At 48.5% G+C, this 21,467-nt stretch overlaps 1 protein-coding gene across 1 annotated transcript in view; it reads right to left on the reverse strand.

Moving 5' to 3' along the window:
• Positions 1 to 21,467, reverse strand: part of PDE2A (phosphodiesterase 2A) — an 835,594-nt gene that overhangs the window by 98,956 nt on the left and 715,171 nt on the right. Inside the window, exons 13-14 of the mRNA XM_077298849.1 lie at positions 11,631 to 11,758; positions 2,046 to 2,157 (exon numbers count right to left, since the gene is read on the reverse strand). Of these exons, the coding sequence (XP_077154964.1) occupies positions 2,046 to 2,157; positions 11,631 to 11,758 (240 nt within the window). The remainder of the gene's footprint in view (positions 1 to 2,045; positions 2,158 to 11,630; positions 11,759 to 21,467) is intronic.

Genomic DNA, 21,467 nt, shown 5'->3' on the forward strand with positions numbered 1-21,467 from the left:
GAGGAAGGTCCAGGCGTCTTTGGACTTTTCAACTGGACAATGATTCCAGCACCTTACAGTCCACAGGGTCTGGCTTCAAAAGATGTTCTGGAAGATTTCGGAGCGTCCGTCACCGTCAACTGACTTAACTCCAAAGAAAACCTTGGTGGGATGAGTGACCTGGAGACATTGCACATGAGGATTTGGCTAAGATTTCTGAAGAACGCTACCAGAAGCTGCTATCTGGCCATGCATTATATCTGCAGCTGGTCATAGCAGCCAGAGGAGGAGCAGGTTATAACAGCCAGAGGAGCAGCAGGTTATAACAGCCAGAGGGGCAGCAGGTTATAACAGGCAGAGGGGCAGCAGGTTATAACAGGCAGAGGGGCAGCAGGTTATAACAGCCAGAGAGGCAGCAGGTCATCGCAGCCAGAGGAGCAGCAGGTCATAACAGCCAGAAGAGCAGCAGGTTATAGCAGCCAGAGGTGCAGCAGGTTATAACAGGCAGAGGGGCAGCAGGTTATAACAGCCAGAGAGGCAGCAGGTCATAGCAGCCAGAGGAGCAGCAGGTCATAGCAGCCAGAGGTGCAGCAGGTTATAACAGCCAGAGGGGCAGCAGGTTATAGCAGCCAGAGGTGCAGCAGGTCATAACAGGCAGAGGGGCAGCAGGTCATAACAGCCAGAGAGGCAGCAGGTCATAGCAGCCAGAGGAGCAGCAGGTCATAGCAGCCAGAGGTGCAGCAGGTTATAACAGCCAGAGGGGCAGCAGGTTATAACAGTCAGAGGGGCTGCAGGTCATAGCAGCCAGAGGAGCAGCAGGTCATAGCAGCCAGAGGTGCAGCAGGTTATAACAGCCAGAGGGGCAGCAGGTTATAGCAGCCAGAGGGGCTCTACTAAGTCCTGAACATCTGGTCATGAAGTGGTGAATAATCCTGAGGCTGCAGAATTCAGAGGCACCACTTGTTCAGCGATTTCCATTGTTCTTGTTTCATTGTTTTTTGTTGTGAATGTTCCTAAAGACTAATGTACAACGGGGGAGGGGGATTTATCGCAGATGTATGAGATTTCCTCAGTAATAAGACTCCATGGATCCATCTATGACACCAGGACGGCTGACACGATGATTGATACATTGTATCACTGCTGCCATATCGGCCCAATGTTTATCCCCGCACTGCTGCGCCACATTCCGCAAGTGACGGGAAGGTTTGTGTTTAGGCCGGTGCAGGCAGTGAGGCGATCTGTCCGGACAGCGTCCGCTTCGCCCTTGGAAACGTTTATTAAGACTGATGTCGTTTTGCATATTAATAGGTAGGTTAATGAGACGAAAATGAGGAAAATCCATCAGAAGTGAGAGCAGCAGCTGGAAGCGGAGGATCTACAGAGCATCGCTCCTGGCAGATACACAGTGATACATCCTGCAGACTATTATACCACTGACCTTTCCGCAGTCTGCAGAGCATCGCTCCTGGCAGATACATAGTGATACATCCTGCAGACTATTACACCACTGACCTCTTCAGAGTCTGCAGAGCACCGCTCCTGGCAGATACACAGTGATACATCCTGCAGACTATTACACCACTGACCTCTTCAGAGTCTGCAGAGCATCGCTCCTGGCAGATACACAGTGATACATCCTGCAGACTATTATACCACTGACCTTTCCGGAGTCTGCAGAGCATCGCTCCTGGCAGATACACAATGATACATCCTGCAGACTATTACACCACTGACCTGTCCAGAGTCTGCAGAGCATCGCTCCTGACAGATACATAGTGATACATCCTGCAGACTATTACACCACTGACCTCTGCAGAGCATTGCTCCTGGCAGATACATAGTGATACATCATCCTGCAGACTATTACACCACTGACCTCTTCAGAGTCTGCAGAGCATCGCTCCTGGCAGATACACAGTGATACATCCTGCAGACTATTACACCACTGACCTCTGCAGAGCATTGCTCCTGGCAGATACATAGTGATACATCATCCTGCAGACTATTACACCACTGACCTCTGCAGAGCATTGCACAATAAGTGTACTAGGATTAGGACTCACTTGACATTCGCACTTGAGCTTCTGCTCCTTCTGGAAGGCCAGCGTGCTGGTGAGGACCGTGGACGTGTAGCAGAAGCAGTGCTGGATCTTGTGCTCATCCACCTCCGTGTAGCTGGAAACAGACAAGCGGTGGTCAGTATAACCCAGGAAGGGACATGGTACATAGTAACATGGTACATAGAAGTCCTAGGTAGCAATGTTCAGAGCGCCACCCCCGTGTACAGGTTGTGTCTAGTATTGCAGTTAAGTTCCATTGCAATGAATAGAGATTTTCTGCAGTACCAGACACAACCTGTGGACTGGCGTGGCGTTGTTTTTGAAAGAAAGTAAGATAGCAGTTGTGTTTTTCAAATTCTGGACAGCCCCTTTAAGAAATTAGAGCTCGGCTAAGGATAAGGCTCCTGCTGCCAGGACAGAACTGGTTTCCAGTTGCAGAAAGGAGTCGGGAGAATGCAGCTTTGGATGTGAGCGGAGAACAAAGATCAGTGACAAGCTGGGAAAATCCGAAGAGTCCAAGACTGAAACGTGAAATTAAAAAGCCGGCGGTGAGAGGGCGCAGGACAGCCACTGCTGAGGACTCCCTGAGGCGAAACATCTGCGGCACCAACAGGGCAGAAGCAGATGAACATCTGCAGCTTCTGCCACAGCCGGGCCAAACATCCGGAGGACCGGGCGACCTTCTGGAGCGGCCCGGCAGATGGAGAGGAGGCAGTGACGGCGGAGATTCACGTATATAAAAGGTCAGCGCTGCGCAAATATGCAGACAGCCGGGGAATACCGCAGCAATGACAGCCCAGTGCTCCCTGTGTGGCAGCAATTCACATTATAACATTTGGACACGATGCTGCTTTTATTTCCTATGGCAGCGGGCTGCGATGGCTGTCACCCGCCTGTCACCCAGATATATGTGAGGTGACAAGCCCTATGGCAGCGGGCCGCACTGATTGTCACCCGCCTGTCACCCATACATATGTGGGGTGACGGCCCCATGGCAGCGGGTGACACTGGTTGTCACCCAGACATATGTTAGGTGACAAGCCCTATGGCAGCGGGCCGGGCTGGTTGTCACCCACCTGTCACCCAGACATATGTGGGGTGATAAACCCTATGGCAGCGGGCCGTGCTTGTTGTCACCCGCCTGTCACCCAGACATATGTGGGGTGACAGGCCCTATGGCATCGGGCCGTGCTTGTTGTCACCCGCCTGTCACCCAGACATATGTGGGGTGATGAGCCCTATGGCAGCGGGCCGTGCTTGTTGTCACCCACCTGTCACCATGACATATGTGGGGTGACGAGACCTATGGCAGCGGGCCGGGCTGGTTGTCACCCACCTGTCACCATGACATATGTGGAGTGATAAACCCTATGGCAGCGGGCCGTGCTTGTTGTCACCCGCCTGTCACCCAGACATATGTGGGGTGATGAGCCCTATGGCAGCGTGCCGTGCTTGTTGTCACCCGCCTGTCACCATGACATATGGGGGGTGATGAGCCCTATGGCAGCGGGCCGTGCTTGTTGTCACCCGCCTGTCACCCAGACATATGTGGGGTGATGAGCCCTATGGCAGCGGGCCGTGCTTGTTGTCACCCGCCTGTCACCATGACATATGGGGGGTGATGAGCCCTATGGCAGCGGGCCGTGCTTGTTGTCACCCGCCTGTCACCCAGACATATGTGGGGTGATGAGCCCTATGGCAGCGTGCCGTGCTTGTTGTCACCCGCCTGTCACCCAGACATATGTGGGGTGATGAGCCCTATGGCAGCGGGCCGTGCTTGTTGTCACCCGCCTGTCACCCAGACATATGTGGGGTGATAAACCCTATGGCAGCGGGCCGTGCTTGCTGTCACCCGCCTGTCACCCAGACATATGTGGGGTGACAAGCCCTATGGCAGCGGGCCGTGCTTGTTGTCACCCGCCTGTCACCATGACATATGTGGGGTGATAAACCCTATGGCAGCGGGCCGTGCTTGTTGTCACCCGCCTGTCACCATGACATATGTGGGGTGACGAGCCCTATGGCAGCGGGCCGTGCTTGCTGTCACCCGCCTGTCACCATGACATATGTGGGGTGATGAGCCCTATGTGTCATGGTTCCCAATGGCAGGGACATAGGCAAAAACAGGACTAGCTCTAGGAAGATGGAATCTAAGCTGACCGCGATGCTGAACCTCACGCACAACTACCAGTGGCCGGGGAACGTACCTGCGTTTTATCCCTAGACGTCTCGCACCAGCCGGAGATCTAGCTACCCCTAATAGAGGAAACACAGACCTGGCTTGCCTCCAGAGAAAACCCCAAAGTGATAGTAGCCCCCAACATATAATGACGGTTAGTTAAGAGGAAAACACATACGCAGGATGAATACAGATTCAGCAAAGAGAGGCCCACTAACTAGATAGCAGAAAATACAAAAGTGGACTTCGCGGTCAACTCAAAACCCTACAAAATACCATCCTGAAATGACTTTAAACTCCGGTATCAACTCATGACACCGGAGTGGTCATTTCAGTTCACTAGAGCTTCCAGCAGCAAGATTCATATAAATGCACGCTGGACAAAAGGTACAACTGATCCAAATGGACGCTGGACAAAACTTTCACAAAAGGTACAGATGATCCACTTATCTGAATCAGCAGACTTGGAGCAGGTAGCAAGTAACAGAGGAGCTCTGGTAACATTGATAGCCAGCAAGTAAATGACTGAGAAGCCAGACTATATAGGAGACTCCCATTTCCTGATGGGAACAGGTGCACAGGAGATAAAAGACAGAAGTCAACCAGTACCACCAGTAGCCACCAGAGGGAGCCCACAAACAGAATTCACAACAGTACCCCCCCTTGAGGAGGGGGCACCGAACCCTCATGAGAACCACCAGGGCGATCTGGATGAACCCGATGAAAGGCGCGAACCAAATCAGAGGCATGAACATCAGGGACAGTCACCCAAGAATTATCCTCCTGACCGTATCCCTTCCATTTAACCAAATATTGAAGTCTCCGTCTGGAAATGCGAGAGTCCAAAATCTTCTCCACAACATACTCCAATTCACCCTGCACCAGCACAGGGGCAGGAGGCTCAACAGAAGGAACCACCGGTACCTTGTACCTCCGCAACAAAGACCGATGGAAGACATTATGAATAGTGAAAGCTGCTGGTAGGTCCAAACGAAACGATACAGGATTAAGAATCTCCAAAATCTTATAAGGACCTATGAACCGAGGTTTAAACTTAGGAGAAGAGACCTTCATAGGGACAAAACGAGAAGATAACCACACCAAGTCCCCAACGTGAAGACGATTACCAGCACGACGATGACGATTAGCAAACCGCTGAGTCTTCTCCTGGGACAACTTCAAGTTGTCCACCACATGACTCCAAATCCGGTGCAGTCTATCCACCATCGTGTCCACTCCAGGGCAATCCGAAGATTCCACCTGGCCAGATGAAAAACGAGGGTGAAACCCCGAATTGCAAAGAAAGGAGAAACCAGAGTGGCAGAACTAGCCCGATTATTAAGGGCAAATTCTGCCAACGGCAAAAAGGCGACCCAATCATCCTGATCAGCAGACACAAAACACCTCAAATAAGTCTCCAAGGTCTGATTAGTTCGCTCTGTCTGGCCATTCGTCTGAGGGTGGAATGCAGACGAAAAAGACAAATCAATGCCCATCCTGGCACAGAACGCTCGCCAAAATCTAGACACAAATTGGGATCCCCTGTCAGAAACAATGTTTTCCGGGATACCATGTAAACGCACCACATTCTGAAAAAATAGAGGAACCAACTCAGATGAAGAAGGCAACTTGAGCAAGGGTACCAAATGAACCATTTTAGAAAAACGGTCACACACCACCCAGATGACGGTCATTTTCTGAGAAACCGGAAGATCCGAAATAAAATCCATAGAGATGTGCGTCCAAGGCCTCTTCGGAATAGGCAAGGGCAACAACAATCCACTAGCCCGAGAACAACAAGGCTTGGCCCGAGCACAAACATCACAAGACTGTACGAAAGTACGCACATCCCGAGACAGGGAAGGCCACCAGAAGGACCTGGCCACCAAATCTCTGGTACCAAAGATTCCAGGGTGACCTGCCAACACAGAAAAATGAACTTCCAAGATGACTCTAGTGGTCCACTCATCTGGAACAAACAGTCTCCCAGGCGGACAACGATCAGGCCTATCCGCTTGAAACTCCTGCAAAGCACGTCGCAAGTCTGGAGAGACAGCAGACAATATCACCCCATCCTTAAGGATACCCGTAGGCTCAGAATCACCAGGGGAGTCAGGCTCAAAACTCCTAGAAAGGGCATCCGCCTTCACATTTTTTGAACCTGGTAGATATGAGACCACGAAATTAAACCGAGAGAAAAACAACGACCAGCGCGCCTGTCTAGGATTCAGACGCCTGGCAGACTCAAGGTAAATCAGATTCTTGTGATCAGTCAAGACCACCACCTGATGCCTAGCACCCTCAAGCCAATGACGCCACTCCTCAAAGGCCCATTTCATAGCCAAGAGCTCCCGATTACCAACATCATAATTTCGCTCGGCGGGCGAAAATTTTCGAGAAAAGAACGCACATGGTCTCATCACCGAGCAATCGGAACTTCTCTGCGACAAAACCGCCCCCGCTCCGATCTCGGAAGCATCAACTTCGACCTGAAAAGGAAGTGAAACATCAGGCTGGCACAACACCGGAGCAGAAGAAAAACGGCGCTTAAGCTCCCGAAAGGCCTCCACAGCAGCCGAGGACCAATTGGCAACATCAGCACCCTTCTTAGTCAAATCCGTTAGAGGCTTAACAACACTTGAAAAACCAGTTATAAATCGACGATAGAAATTAGCAAAACCCAAGAATTTTTGAAGACTCTTAAGGGAAGTAGGTTGCGTCCAATCACAAATAGCCCGAACCTTGACAGGGTCCATCTCAATAGAAGAAGGGGAAAAAATGTACCCCAAAAAAGAGATCTTCTGAACCCCAAAAATACACTTTGAACCCTTTACAAACAAAAAATTGGCCCGCAAAACCTGAAAAACCTTCCTGACCTGTTGAACATGCGACTCCCAGTCATCGGAAAAAATCAAAATATCATCCAAATACACAATCATAAATTTATCCAGATATTCACGGAAAATATTGTGCATAAAGGACTGAAAAACTGAAGGGGCATTAGAAAGACCAAAAGGCATTACCAGATACTCAAAATGGCCCTCGGGCGTATTAAATGCAGTTTTCCACTCATCTCCCTGCTTAATCCGCACCAAATTATACGCACCCCGAAGGTCAATCTTAGAAAACCATCTTGCCCCCTTAATACGAGCAAACAAATCAGTCAATAGTGGCAAAGGATACTGATATTTGACCGTAATCTTATTCAACAGGCGATAATCAATACAAGGCCTCAGGGAACCATCTTTTTTACCCACGAAAAAAAAACCTGCTCCTAAAGGGGATGAGGATGGACGGATATGTCCCTTTTCCAAGGACTCCTTAATATACTCTCGCATAGCAGCATGCTCTGGTACAGACAGATTGAACAAACGACCTTTAGGAAATTTGCTGCCAGGAATCAAATCTATAGCACAATCGCAATCCCTGTGAGGAGGGAGCGAACTAAGTTTAGGCTCAGCAAAAACATCACCGTAGTCAGACAAAAATGCCGGGACCTCAGAGGGAGTAGATGAAGCAATGGAAACCATAGGTACTTCCCCATGAGCCCCCTGACATCCCCAGCTTAATACGGACATTGTCTTCCAGTCAAGAACTGGATTATGAGTTTGTAGCCATGGCAATCCAAGCACTAAGACATCATGCAAATTATGCAACACAAGGAATCGAATCACCTCCTGATGGTCTGGAGTCATACACATAGTCACTTGTGTCCAGTATTGAGGTTTATTCCTAGCCAATGGCGTGGAATCAATACCCTTCAAAGGGATAGGGACTTCCAGAGACTCTAGACTAAACCCACAGCGCCTGGCAAAGGACCAATCCATGAGACTCAGGGCGGCGCCAGAGTCCACATAAGCATTCACGGTAATAGATGATAATGAACAAATCAAAGTCACAGACAAAATAAACTTAGACTGCAAAGTGCTAACTGCAAAAGACTTATCAACCCTTCTTGTGCGTTTAGAGCATGCTGATATAACATGAGCAGAATCGCCACAGTAGAAGCACAACCCATTTTTACGCCTATAATTCTGCCGTTCACTTCTGGACAGAATTCGATCACATTGCATATTCTCCGGTGTCTGCTCAGAAGACACCGCCAAATGGTGCACAGATTTGCGCTCCCGTAAACGCCGGTCAATCTGAATAGCCATCGTCATGGATTCATTCAGACCTGTGGGCGTAGGAAACCCCACCATGACATCCTTAACGGCGTCCGAGAGACCCTCTCTGAAATTCGCCGCCAGGGCGCACTCATTCCACTGAGTAAGCACAGACCATTTTCGAAATTTTTGACAATATATCTCAGCTTCATCATGCCCTTGAGAGAGGGCTATCAAGGCTTTTTCAGCCTGAATCTCCAAATTAGGTTCCTCATAGAGCAACCCCAGCGCCAGAAAAAACGCATCCACATTGAGCAGCGCAGGGTCCCCTGGCGCCAATGCAAATGCCCAATTCTGGGGGTCACCCCGCAGCAAGGAAATAACAATCTTAACCTGCTGAGCGGGGTCTCCAGCGGAGTAAGATCTCAGAGAAAGATACAATTTACAATTGTGCTTAAAATTCAAAAAACGAGATCTATCTCCAGAAAAAAACTCTGGTATAGGAATCTTGGGTTCTGACATAGGAGCATGTATAACATAGTCTTGTATATTTTGAACCTTAGAAGCGAGATTATTCAGATTTGAAGCTAAACTCTGGATATCCATTTCTCAGCAGCTGAGATCTGAGCCATTCAGGGATTAAGAGGAGGGAAAAGCAGCAGACAGCAATTATGGCTAGACAGACTTCAGAGTAAAAAAAAAAAAGGTGTCAGAAACTTATTTTCTCTCCTTCTTCAGCCAATACTTTTAACACAGTTAGGCCGGCTATACTGTCATGGTTCCCAATGGCAGGGACATAGGCAAAAACAGGACTAGCTCTAGGAAGATGGAATCTAAGCTGACCGCGATGCTGAACCTCACGCACAACTACCAGTGGCCGGGGAACGTACCTGCGTTTTATCCCTAGACGTCTCGCACCAGCCGGAGATCTAGCTACCCCTAATAGAGGAAACACAGACCTGGCTTGCCTCCAGAGAAAACCCCAAAGTGATAGTAGCCCCCAACATATAATGACGGTTAGTTAAGAGGAAAACACATACGCAGGATGAATACAGATTCAGCAAAGAGAGGCCCACTAACTAGATAGCAGAAAATACAAAAGTGGACTTCGCGGTCAACTCAAAACCCTACAAAATACCATCCTGAAATGACTTTAAACTCCGGTATCAACTCATGACACCGGAGTGGTCATTTCAGTTCACTAGAGCTTCCAGCAGCAAGATTCATATAAATGCACGCTGGACAAAAGGTACAACTGATCCAAATGGACGCTGGACAAAACTTTCACAAAAGGTACAGATGATCCACTTATCTGAATCAGCAGACTTGGAGCAGGTAGCAAGTAACAGAGGAGCTCTGGTAACATTGATAGCCGGCAAGTAAATGACTGAGAAGCCAGACTATATAGGAGACTCCCATTTCCTGATGGGAACAGGTGCACAGGAGATAAAAGACAGAAGTCAACCAGTACCACCAGTAGCCACCAGAGGGAGCCCACAAACAGAATTCACAACACCTATGGCAGCGGGCCGTGCTTGTTGTCACCCGCCTGTCACCCAAACATATAGAAGGAATCAGTGGGGCTGTAAATTACAGAAGATGGCGGCTGCCGGGAAAAGTTTGGATTTTGCTCCTTCAGAAGGAGCGAAGTGTCAGCTCCGTGACAACTCGGATCCATCACGAGTGAGGACCTGAGGTTGGAGCATAATCCGGTGTAAACCAACCCATCACCATAAACCGGATCCGTGTCTGCGGAAAGTCAGCCCGAGACACGAGGTCGGAGTCTCCGCTGTTCCCCTAACTATTTCAGTCAGCGACTAGACGCCTGTGTTTGATGAAGACTCGAGACATCTCCGCAGCCCAGAGCAGAGCTCACCCCCAAATCCTAGAATCACTTCTCACAACTTCGGGGATCCTTCGGGATTAGGCGCATGCAAATTCCCAATCAGTGCCGGAGACAGAGCGGAGTCATGATCTCGTCTACTGAGACTCAGAGGACACCACAAGTCACAGAGCAAGGAGATGATCTAGGTCTACGTAGGAGATGCATCCCAATATACCACCCACCCCGCCACCACCACGTGTCAGGTAACTTTCCAAAATAAGCTGTCCTGCGTGTACAAGAGGAATAACTATTTCTGGCTGTTATGTGACCTCTATCTTACTTTATGCCTCAGTTTTCTGCAGATGTTATCTCTGATTTCCAGTTGTCTCTGAGCTAGTGAGTGGAACCCAGCTGCTATGATGTCTCCCATACACAGTGCATGCAGAGAGGGGTTTCTGCTTTTCTGTCTCTAGCTAGCTGTTCAGAAGCAGCATGGAGGGTGTTATACAGCAGAACTGAGCAGTATAGCTGTGAATCCAGCACTAGAGTGAGATAAGACACTTATAGGAAGTTGCATAATCATGGAGTATATTATATAGCAGTATCAAAAAGTGTAGCTGTGAATCCAGAACTAGGGTGAGATAGGAAACATATATAGGAAAGCTGCATGAGCATTGTGCATGTTATACAGTAGCATTGAACAGTGTAGCTGTGAATCCAGCACTAGAGTGAGATAAGACTATTATAGGAAAGCTGCATGAGTATCGAGGATGTTATACAGCAGTATCGAACAGTGTAGATGTGAACCCAGCACTAGGGTGAGATAAGACACTTATAGGAAACTACATACGAATGGAGGATATTATGTAGCAGTATTGACAGTGTAGCTATGAAACCAGCTCTTTCGTTTGATAAAACGCTTACTAGAAAGCAGCAGCAAGGATGAATTTCTACAGCACAATTCAACAGTATAGCTGTAAATCCAGCAATGGGATGAAATAAAACACTTACTACAAAGCAGAAGCATGGGAAAAATAATACAGCAGTATAACTGTGAACCAATCACTTGGATGAGATAAATACTCAGGATAAAGCAGCAGCAGCAGCATGGGGACATTATATAGCAGTACTGAGCAGTGTAGTTGTGAATCCAGCACTTGTGAGAGAAAATACTTCCTAAACAGCAGCAGCATAGAGGAAATTAAATAGTACTGAGCAGTGTGGCTGAGATAAACACTTACTAGTAAGCAGAAGCATGGGGGACCATATATAAGTGGTAGGCTTTAAGTCTGCACCATTATCTTATGGTTCGAGCTCTTCCGTACTCCCCTATACCCAATGTTTTTGCAGCTTCCTAGGGGCCCCTGTCCTGACCCATTACATTACCAGATATCTTGGCCATCTACCTGCCTGACATGTAGCAGTGAGACTATCATGGCGATTAACAGGACACACAGGTCGGGGGTCTCCTTACTTACATTCCCCCCTGTTTGTTGAATGCACAGGCGAGGGCGACCACCTGTGACGTTGCCCGACTTATCACTGGGACACAAAGCATCGAACGAACCTCGAAGCCCAACATATTATTCAGCTGCTTGTGCTCCTCCTGGAAAAGAAGAGACAAAGAATCGGTCACACGTCCAAAAGGTAAATGTGGAGATCACAGGTTATATCACGAAGATTAGACACTGGTATACAGCACTGCAAGAACCTGCACGGTAATGACACTGACGGTACAGGATAATGACACTGACGGTACAGGATAATGACACTGACGGTACAGGATAATGACACTGACACTGACGGTACAGGATACTGACACTGACACTGGGGGTACAGGATACTGACACTGACGGTACAGGATAATGACACTGACACTCGGGGTACAGGATAATGACACTGACACTCGGGGTACAGGATAATGACACTGACACTGGGGGTACAGGATAATGACACTGACACTGGGGGTACAGGATAATGACACTGACACTGGGGGTACAGGATACTGACACTGACGGTACAGGATAATGACACTGACACTCGGGGTACAGGATAATGACACTGACACTGGGGGGTACAGGATAATGACACTGACACTCGGGGTACAGGATAATGACACTGACACTGGGGGTACAGGATAATGACACTGACACTGGGGTACAGGATAATGACACTGACACTGGGGGTACAGGATAATGACACTGGGGGTACAGGATAATGACACTGACACTGGGGGTACAGGATAATGACACTGGGGGTACAGGATAATGACGCTGACACTGGGGGTACAGGATAATGACACTGACACTGGGGGTACAGGATAATGACACTGACACTCGGGGTACAGGATAATGACACTGACACTCGGGGTACAGGATAATGACACTGACACTCGGGGTACAGGATAATGACGCTGACACTCGGGGTACAGGATAATGACACTGACACTGGGGGTACAGGATAATGACACTGACACTGGGGGTACAGGATAATGACACTGACACTGGGGGTACAGGATAATGACACTGACACTGGGGGTACAGGATAATGACATTGACACTGGGGTACAGGATAATGATACTGACACTCGGGGTACAGGATAATGACACTGACACTGGGGTACAGGATAATGACACTGACACTGGGGTACAGGATAATGACACTGACACTCGGGGTACAGGATAATGACACTGACACTGGGGGTACAGGATAATGACACTGACACTGGGGGTACAGGATAATGACACTGACACTGGGGGTACAGGATAATGACACTGACACTGGGGGTACAGGATAATGACACCGACACTGGGGGTACAGGATAATGACACTGACACTGGGGTACAGGATAATGTCACTGACACTGGGGTACAGGATAATGACACTGACACTGGGGGTACAGGATAATGACACTGACACTGGGGGTACAGGATAATGACACTGACACTGGGGGTACAGGATAATGACACTGACACTGGGGTACAGGATAATGACACTGACACTGGGGGTACAGGATAATGACACTGACACTGGGGGTACAGGATAATGACACTGACACTGGGGGTACAGGATAATGACACTGACACTGGGGGTACAGGATAATGACACCGACACTGGGGGTACAGGATAATGACACTGACACTGGGGTACAGGATAATGACACTGACACTGGGGGTACAGGATAATGATACTGACACTCGGGGTACAGGATAATGACACTGACACTCGGGGTACAGGATAATGACACTGACACTGGGGGTACAGGATAATGACACTGACACTGGGGGTACAGGATAATGACACTGACACTCGGGGTACAGGATAATGACACTGACACTGGGGTACAGGATAATGACACTGACACTGGGGTACAGGATAATGACACTGACACTCGGGGTACAGGATAATGACACTGACACTGGGGGTACAGGATAATGACACTGACACTGGGGGTACAGGATGATGACACTGACACTCGGAGTACAGGATAATGACACTGACACTGGGGGTACAGGATAATGACACTGACACTCGGGGTACAGGATAATGACACTGACACTCGGGGTACAGGATAATGACACTGACACTGGGGGTACAGGATAATGAGGCTGACACTCGGGGTACAGGATAATGACACTGACACTGGGGGGTACAGGATAATGACACTGACACTGGGGGGTACAGGATAATGACACTGACACTCGGGGTACAGGATAATGACACTTGGGGTACAGGATAATGACACTGACACTGGGGGTACAGGATAATGACACTGACACTGGGGGTACAGGATAATGACACCGACACTTGGGGTACAGGATAATGACGCTGACACTGGGGGTACAGGATAATGACACTGACACTGGGGGTACAGGATAATGACACTGGGGGTACAGGATAATGACACTGGGGGTACAGGATAATGACACTGACACTGGGGTACAGGATAATGACACTGACACTGGGGGTACAGGATAATGATACTGACACTCGGGGTACAGGATAATGACACTGACACTGGGGGTACAGGATAATGACACTGACACTGGGGTACAGGATAATGACACTGACACTCGGGGTACAGGATAATGACACTGACACTCGGGGTACAGGATAATGACACTGACACTGGGGGTACAGGATAATGACACTGACACTGGGGGTACAGGATAATGACACTGACACTCGGGGTACAGGATAATGACACTGACACTGGGGGTACAGGATAATGACACTGACACTCGGGGTACAGGATAATGACACTGACACTGGGGGGTACAGGATAATGACACTCGGGGTACAGGATAATGACGCTGACGCTGGGGGTACAGGATAATGACACTGACACTGGGGGTACAGGATAATGACACTGACACTGGGGGTACAGGATAATGACACTGACACTGGGGGTACAGGATAATGACACTGACACTGGGGGTACAGGATAATGATACTGACACTCGGGGTACAGGATAATGACACTGACACTCGGGGTACAGGATAATGACACTGACACTCGGGGTACAGGATAATGACACTGACACTGGGGGTACAGGATAATGACACTGACACTGGGGGTACAGGATAATGACACTGACACTGGGGGTACAGGATAATGACACTGACACTGGGGGTACAGGATAATGACACTGACACTCGGGGTACAGGATAATGACACTGACACTGGGGGTACAGGATAATGACACTGACACTGGGGTACAGGATAATGACACTGACACTGGGGGTACAGGATAATGACACTGACACTCGGGGTACAGGATAATGACACTGACACTGGGGGTACAGGATAATGACACTGACACTGGGGGTACAGGATAATGACACTGACACTCGGGGTACAGGATAATGACACTGACACTGGGGGTACAGGATAATGACACTGACACTCGGGGTACAGGATAATGACACTGACACTCGGGGTACAGGATAATGACAGTGACACTGGGGGTACAGGATAATGACACTGACACTCGGGGTACAGGATAATGACACTGACACTGGGGGTACAGGATAATGACACTGACACTGGGGTACAGGATAATGACACTGACACTCGGGGTACAGGATAATGACGCTGACACTCGGGGTACAGGATAATGACACCGACACTGGGGGTACAGGATAATGACACTGACACTGGAGGTACAGGATAATGACACTGACACTGGGGGTACAGGATAATGACACTGACACTCGGGGTGCAGGATAATGACACTGACACTGGGGGTACAGGATAATGACACTGACACTGGGGGTACAGGATAATGACACTGACACTGGGGGTACAGGATAATGACACTGACACTGGGGGTACAGGATAATGACAGTGACACTCGGGGTACAGGATAATGACGCTGACACTCGGGGTACAGGATAATGACACCGACACTGGGGGTACAGGATAATGACACTGACACTGGGGGTACAGGATAATGACACTGACACTGGGGGTACAGGATAATGACACTGACACTGGAGGTACAGGATAATGACACTGACACTGGGGGTACAGGATAATGACACTGACACTGGGGGTACAGGAGAATGACACTGACACTGGGGGTACAGGATAATGACACTGACACTCGGGGTGCAGGATAATGACACTGACACTGGGGGTACAGGATAATGACACTGACACTGGGGGTACAGGATAATGACACTGACACTGGGGGTACAGGATAATGACACTGACACTGGGGGTACAGGATAATGACAGTGACACTCGGGGTACAGGATAATGACACTGACACTGGGGGTACAGGATAATGGCACTGACACTGGGGGTACAGGATAATGACACTGACACTGGGGGTACAGGATAATGACACTGACACTGGGGTACAGGATAATGACACTGACACTCGGGGTACAGGATAATGACACTGACACTGGGGGTACAGGATAATGACACTGACACTGGGGTACAGGATAATGACACTGACACTGGGGGTACAGGATAATGTCACTGACACTCGGGGTACAGGATAATGACGCTGACACTCGGGATGCAGAATAATGACACTGACACTGGGGGTACAGGATAATGACAGTGACACTCGGGGTACAGGATAATGACACTGACACTGGGGGTACAGGATAATGACACTGACACTGGGGGTACAGGATAATGACACTGACACTGGGGGTACAGGATAATGACACTGACACTGGGGGTACAGGATAATGACAGTGACACTCGGGGTACAGGATAATGACACTGACACTGGGGGTACAGGATAATGACACTGACACTGGGGGTACAGGATAATGACACTGACACTGGGGGTACAGGATAATGACACTGACACTGGGGTACAGGATAATGACACTGACACTGGGGGTACAGGATAATGACACTGACACTGGGGTACAGGATAATGACACTGACACTGGGGGTACAGGATAATGACAGTGACACTCGGGGTACAGGATAATGACAGTGACACTGGGGGTACAGGATAATGACACTGACACTGGGGGTACAGGATAATGACACTGACACTGGGGGGTACAGGATAATGACACTGACACTGGGGGTACAGGATAATGACACTGACACTGGGGGTACAGGATAATGACACTGACACTCGGGGTACAGGATAATGACACTGACACTGGGGGGTACAGGATAATGACACTGACACTCGGGGTACAGGATAATGACACTTGGGGTACAGGATAATGACACTGACACTGGGGGTACGGGATAATGACACTGACATTGGGGGTACAGGATAATGACACTGACACTGGGGGTACAGGATAATGACACTGACACTTGGGGTACAGGATAATGACACTGACACTTGGGGTACAGGATAATGACACTGACACTGGGGGTACAGGATAATGACACTGACACTGGGGGTACAGGATAATGACACTGACACTCGGGGTACAGGATAATGACGCTGACACTGGGGGTACAGGAGAATGACACTGACACTGGGGGTGCAGGATAATGACACTGACACTGGGGGTACAGGATAATGACAATGACACTGGGGTACAGGATAATGACACTGACACTGGGGGTACAGGATAATGACACTGACACTGGGGGTACAGGATAATGACACTGACACTGGGGGTACAGGATAATGACACTGACACTCGGGGTACAGGATAATGACACTTGGGGTACAGGATAATGACACTGACACTGGGGGTAAAGGATAATGACACTGACACTCGGGGTACAGGATAATGACACTGACACTCGGGGTACAGGATAATGACACTGGGGGTACAGGATAATGACACTGACACTGGGGGTACAGGATAATGACACTGACACTGGGGGTACAGGATAATGACACTGACACTGGAGGTACAGGATAATGGCACTGACACTGGGGGTACAGGATAATGACACTGACACTGGGGGTACAGGATAATGACACTGACACTCGGGGTACAGGATAATGACACTGACACTCGGGGTACAGGATAATGACACTGACACTGGGGTACAGGATAATGACACTGACACTGGGGGTACAGGATAATGACACTGACACTCGGGGTACAGGATAATGACACTGACACTCGGGGTACAGGATAATGACACTGACACTCGGGGTACAGGATAATGACACTGACACTGGGGGTACAGGATAATGACACTGACACTCGGGGTACAGGATAATGACACTGACACTCGGGGTACAGGATAATGACACTGACACTCGGGGTACAGGATAATGACACTGACACTGGGGGTACAGGATAATGACACTGACACTGGGGGTACAGGATAATGACACTGACACTGGGGTACAGGATAATGACACTGACACTGGGGGTACAGGATAATGACACTGACACTGGAGGTACAGGATAATGGCACTGACACTGGGGGTACAGGATAATGACACTGACACTCGGGGTACAGGATAATGACACTGACACTGGGGGTACGGGATAATTACACTGACACTGGGGGTACAGGATAATGACACTGACACTCGGGGTACAGGATAATGACACTGACACTCGGGGTACAGGATAATGACACTGACACTGGGGGTACAGGATAATGACACTGACACTGGGGGTACAGGATAATGACACTGACACTCGGGGTACAGGATAATGACACGGACACTGGGGGTACAGGATAATGACACTTGGGGTACAGGATAATGACACTGACACTGGGGGTACAGGATAATGACACTGACACTCGGGGTACAGGATAATGACACTGACACTGGGGATACAGGATAATGACACTGACACTGGGGGTACAGGATAATGACACTGACACTGGGGGTACAGGATAATGACGCTGACACTCGGGGTACAGGATAATGACACTGACACTGGGGGTACAGGATAATGACGCTGACACTGGGGGTACAGGATAATAACACTGACACTGGGGGTACAGGATAATGACACTGACACTGGGGGGTACAGGATAATGACACTGACACTGGGGGTACAGGATAATGACACTGACACTCGGGGTACAGGATAATGACACTGACACTCGGGGTACAGGATAATAACACTGGGGGTACAGGATAATGACACTGACACTGGGGTACAGGATAATGACACTGACACTGGAGGTACAGGATAATGACACTGACACTCGGGGTACAGCATAATGACACTGACACTGGGGGTACAGGATAATGACACTGACACTGGGGGTACAGGACAATGACACTGACACTGGGGGTACAGGATAATGACACTGACACTGGGGGGTACAGGATAATGACACTGACACTGGGGGTACAGGATAATGACACTGACACTGGGGGTACAGGATAATGACACTGACACTGGGGGTACAGGATAATGACGCTGACACTCGGGGTACAGGATAATGACACTCGGGGTACAGGATAATGACACTCGGGGTACGGGATAATGACACTGATATGAGCAGCTTGGACGTAGAGATAATTGAAGCTTCCGCGGTGACAGTTCTATAAAAATCTTGACAATATAAAATCGTCAGCTAATTACCACGTCCTGAACGTCTCACAGCCGGGAGCGATTCCTGCACAATTCTCATAATTAATGAGGTCATTTGTAAATCAGTCTAAAGAGGCCAAAACCTCCTCACCTAATGGAAAGTCTCCGACTGCAAAATGCAGCCCAGCACATAGAGTGTTTTGCATTAAGCCCAAAAGTTCTCCTTTGGTCTCCTCTGACCAGAGCCCCGTCTTCCCCAGGCTCAATGTGTCCCCACATGGCTTTTTGCAAACTACAGACTGGACTTTATATGGCTTCCAAAAATGTCTTTCTTGTCGCTCTCCCGCAAAGGGCAGATCTGTGGAGTGTACGATTAATAATTGTCCTGTGGACAGATTCTCCCCCTGAGCTGTGGATCTGCGGCTCCTCCAGTGACCATGGGCCTCCTGGCTGCTTCTCTCATTAGTGCTCCCGTTGCTTGGGATGTCAGGTTAGGTGGACGGCCATGTCTTGGTAGGTTTGTAGTTCTGCCATACTCCGTCCATTTATCGATGATCGATTGAACAGCGCTCCGTGAGATGTTCAGCGCTCAAGCTATTTATTACAACCTAACCCTGCTTTACTGTTTTCCACAACTTTATCCCTAACCTGTCTGGTGGGCTCCTTGGTTTTCACACAAACCTCTGAGGCCTTCACAGAACAGCTGTAGTTATACTGAGAAGAGATCACACCCAGGTGGAAACAATGTACTAATTATGTGACTTCTGGGGCGATTGGTCCCTCAAGATTTTATTTAGGGGCATCAGACACAGGGGGCTGAATACTAATGCACCTTACAATTATCAGATTTATATTTTTACAATATTAAGAAAACCCTGTATCATTTCCTTTCCATGTCACACATACTGGCTACATTGTGTTGGTGTCACAGAAAATCCCAATAAAATACATTTAAGCTTGTTTATGTTGCCTGAAAAAAATGTGGAAAATTTGACGGGGTATGAATACTTTTACAAGGCACTGTATATTCCTGTCCATGCTGTAGGGCGCAGTGATACGGCAGCATCGGCAGGTAGAGTCACTTTTTCTCCATCCTTAGCTCAGTTATAGTAATATCTCCGTGTAGTAAGTCGTGATGATAAGTAGTAATAATTCCGGCACCTTTCTTCTTATTTTCCGACTTCCTTCTTGGTGGATACACTGAATCTTCTCTGTTCGCTTTTTTCATCAGATAAGTGCAGGTGTTATTGGGATGGAGCAGATGCTTTCCTCCATAACTGCTTATTATATTCCCTTATTGATATCTTCTTTATATAGAATCTTCTTTCTGTTCCTTTTGGCTTCGGCTCTGTGCAGCCTCCCCTCCCCCGCTGCTCCTTATCTCCCCGCTCGCAGCTTTGCCGGGGGTCACATCATTCATGGTCAGAGCTATTAAACCTTCGGTATCTGCCGACTTTTCCAACTTCGCTCATTTCAAAGCGCCAATTTACTGACATTTTTATCGGAAATATTCACATATGGCGCAGGAGACGTTCTACAAGCTGGAGGGCGAAGGGGGGGGATATGTGAGCGGCGCGGCTGCCGGCGGCACGCTGTATAGAACGTTGCGGCTCGTAACTTTGTTGGAATGTGAACTGACTTGTTTTTGTGCAATAAGAGCGATACGATCTGTGATTTGGGAGTAGAATTTAGCGTTGCACCATTTTAATATACAGATCGCCGGATATTTGGCATTTCCAGTGATGTGAGCGGTGAGCCAGCAAATGTGACGGGTGCAGACGGGCAATATCCTGGTGACACTTTTAGAGTATGTGCACACGTTCAGGAATTTTCACGTTTTTTTCACGATAAAAACGCTATAAAAACGCATAAAAAAGCATTCATATGCATCCTATCATTTAGAATGCATTCCGCAATTTTTGTGCACATGATGCGCTTTTTTCCGTGAAAAAAACACATAGCAGTAAAAAAATGAACATGTTCATTAATTTTGCAGATTTTTCGCGTTTTTCCCGCTATTCTATGCATTGGGGAAAAAAACGCGCAAAAAACGCAAAAAAAAACGCATGCGGATTTCTGGCAGAAATGTCTGTTTTTTGTCAGGAAATTTCTGCAAGAAATCCTGAACATGTGCACATACCCTTAATATTTAACTTTTTTATTTTTCTGTCGCTATCGCCATCACAACGCTGAATGACACCTTTAATTTTACAGTAAAATGTACCGAAAAATGGGGAAAAAATCCAAAAAGGGTTAAACTCCATTTCTTCCATTATTTATTTATTTACTTATTTAATTTTCACAGCGTTCATTGTGCGGTAAAACTGACCGATAACGCGATAAAACTGACCGATAACGCG

Source organism: Ranitomeya variabilis, chromosome 3, assembly GCF_051348905.1.
Source record: "Ranitomeya variabilis isolate aRanVar5 chromosome 3, aRanVar5.hap1, whole genome shotgun sequence".
In the NCBI taxonomy this organism is placed as follows: Eukaryota; Metazoa; Chordata; class Amphibia; order Anura; family Dendrobatidae; genus Ranitomeya; species Ranitomeya variabilis.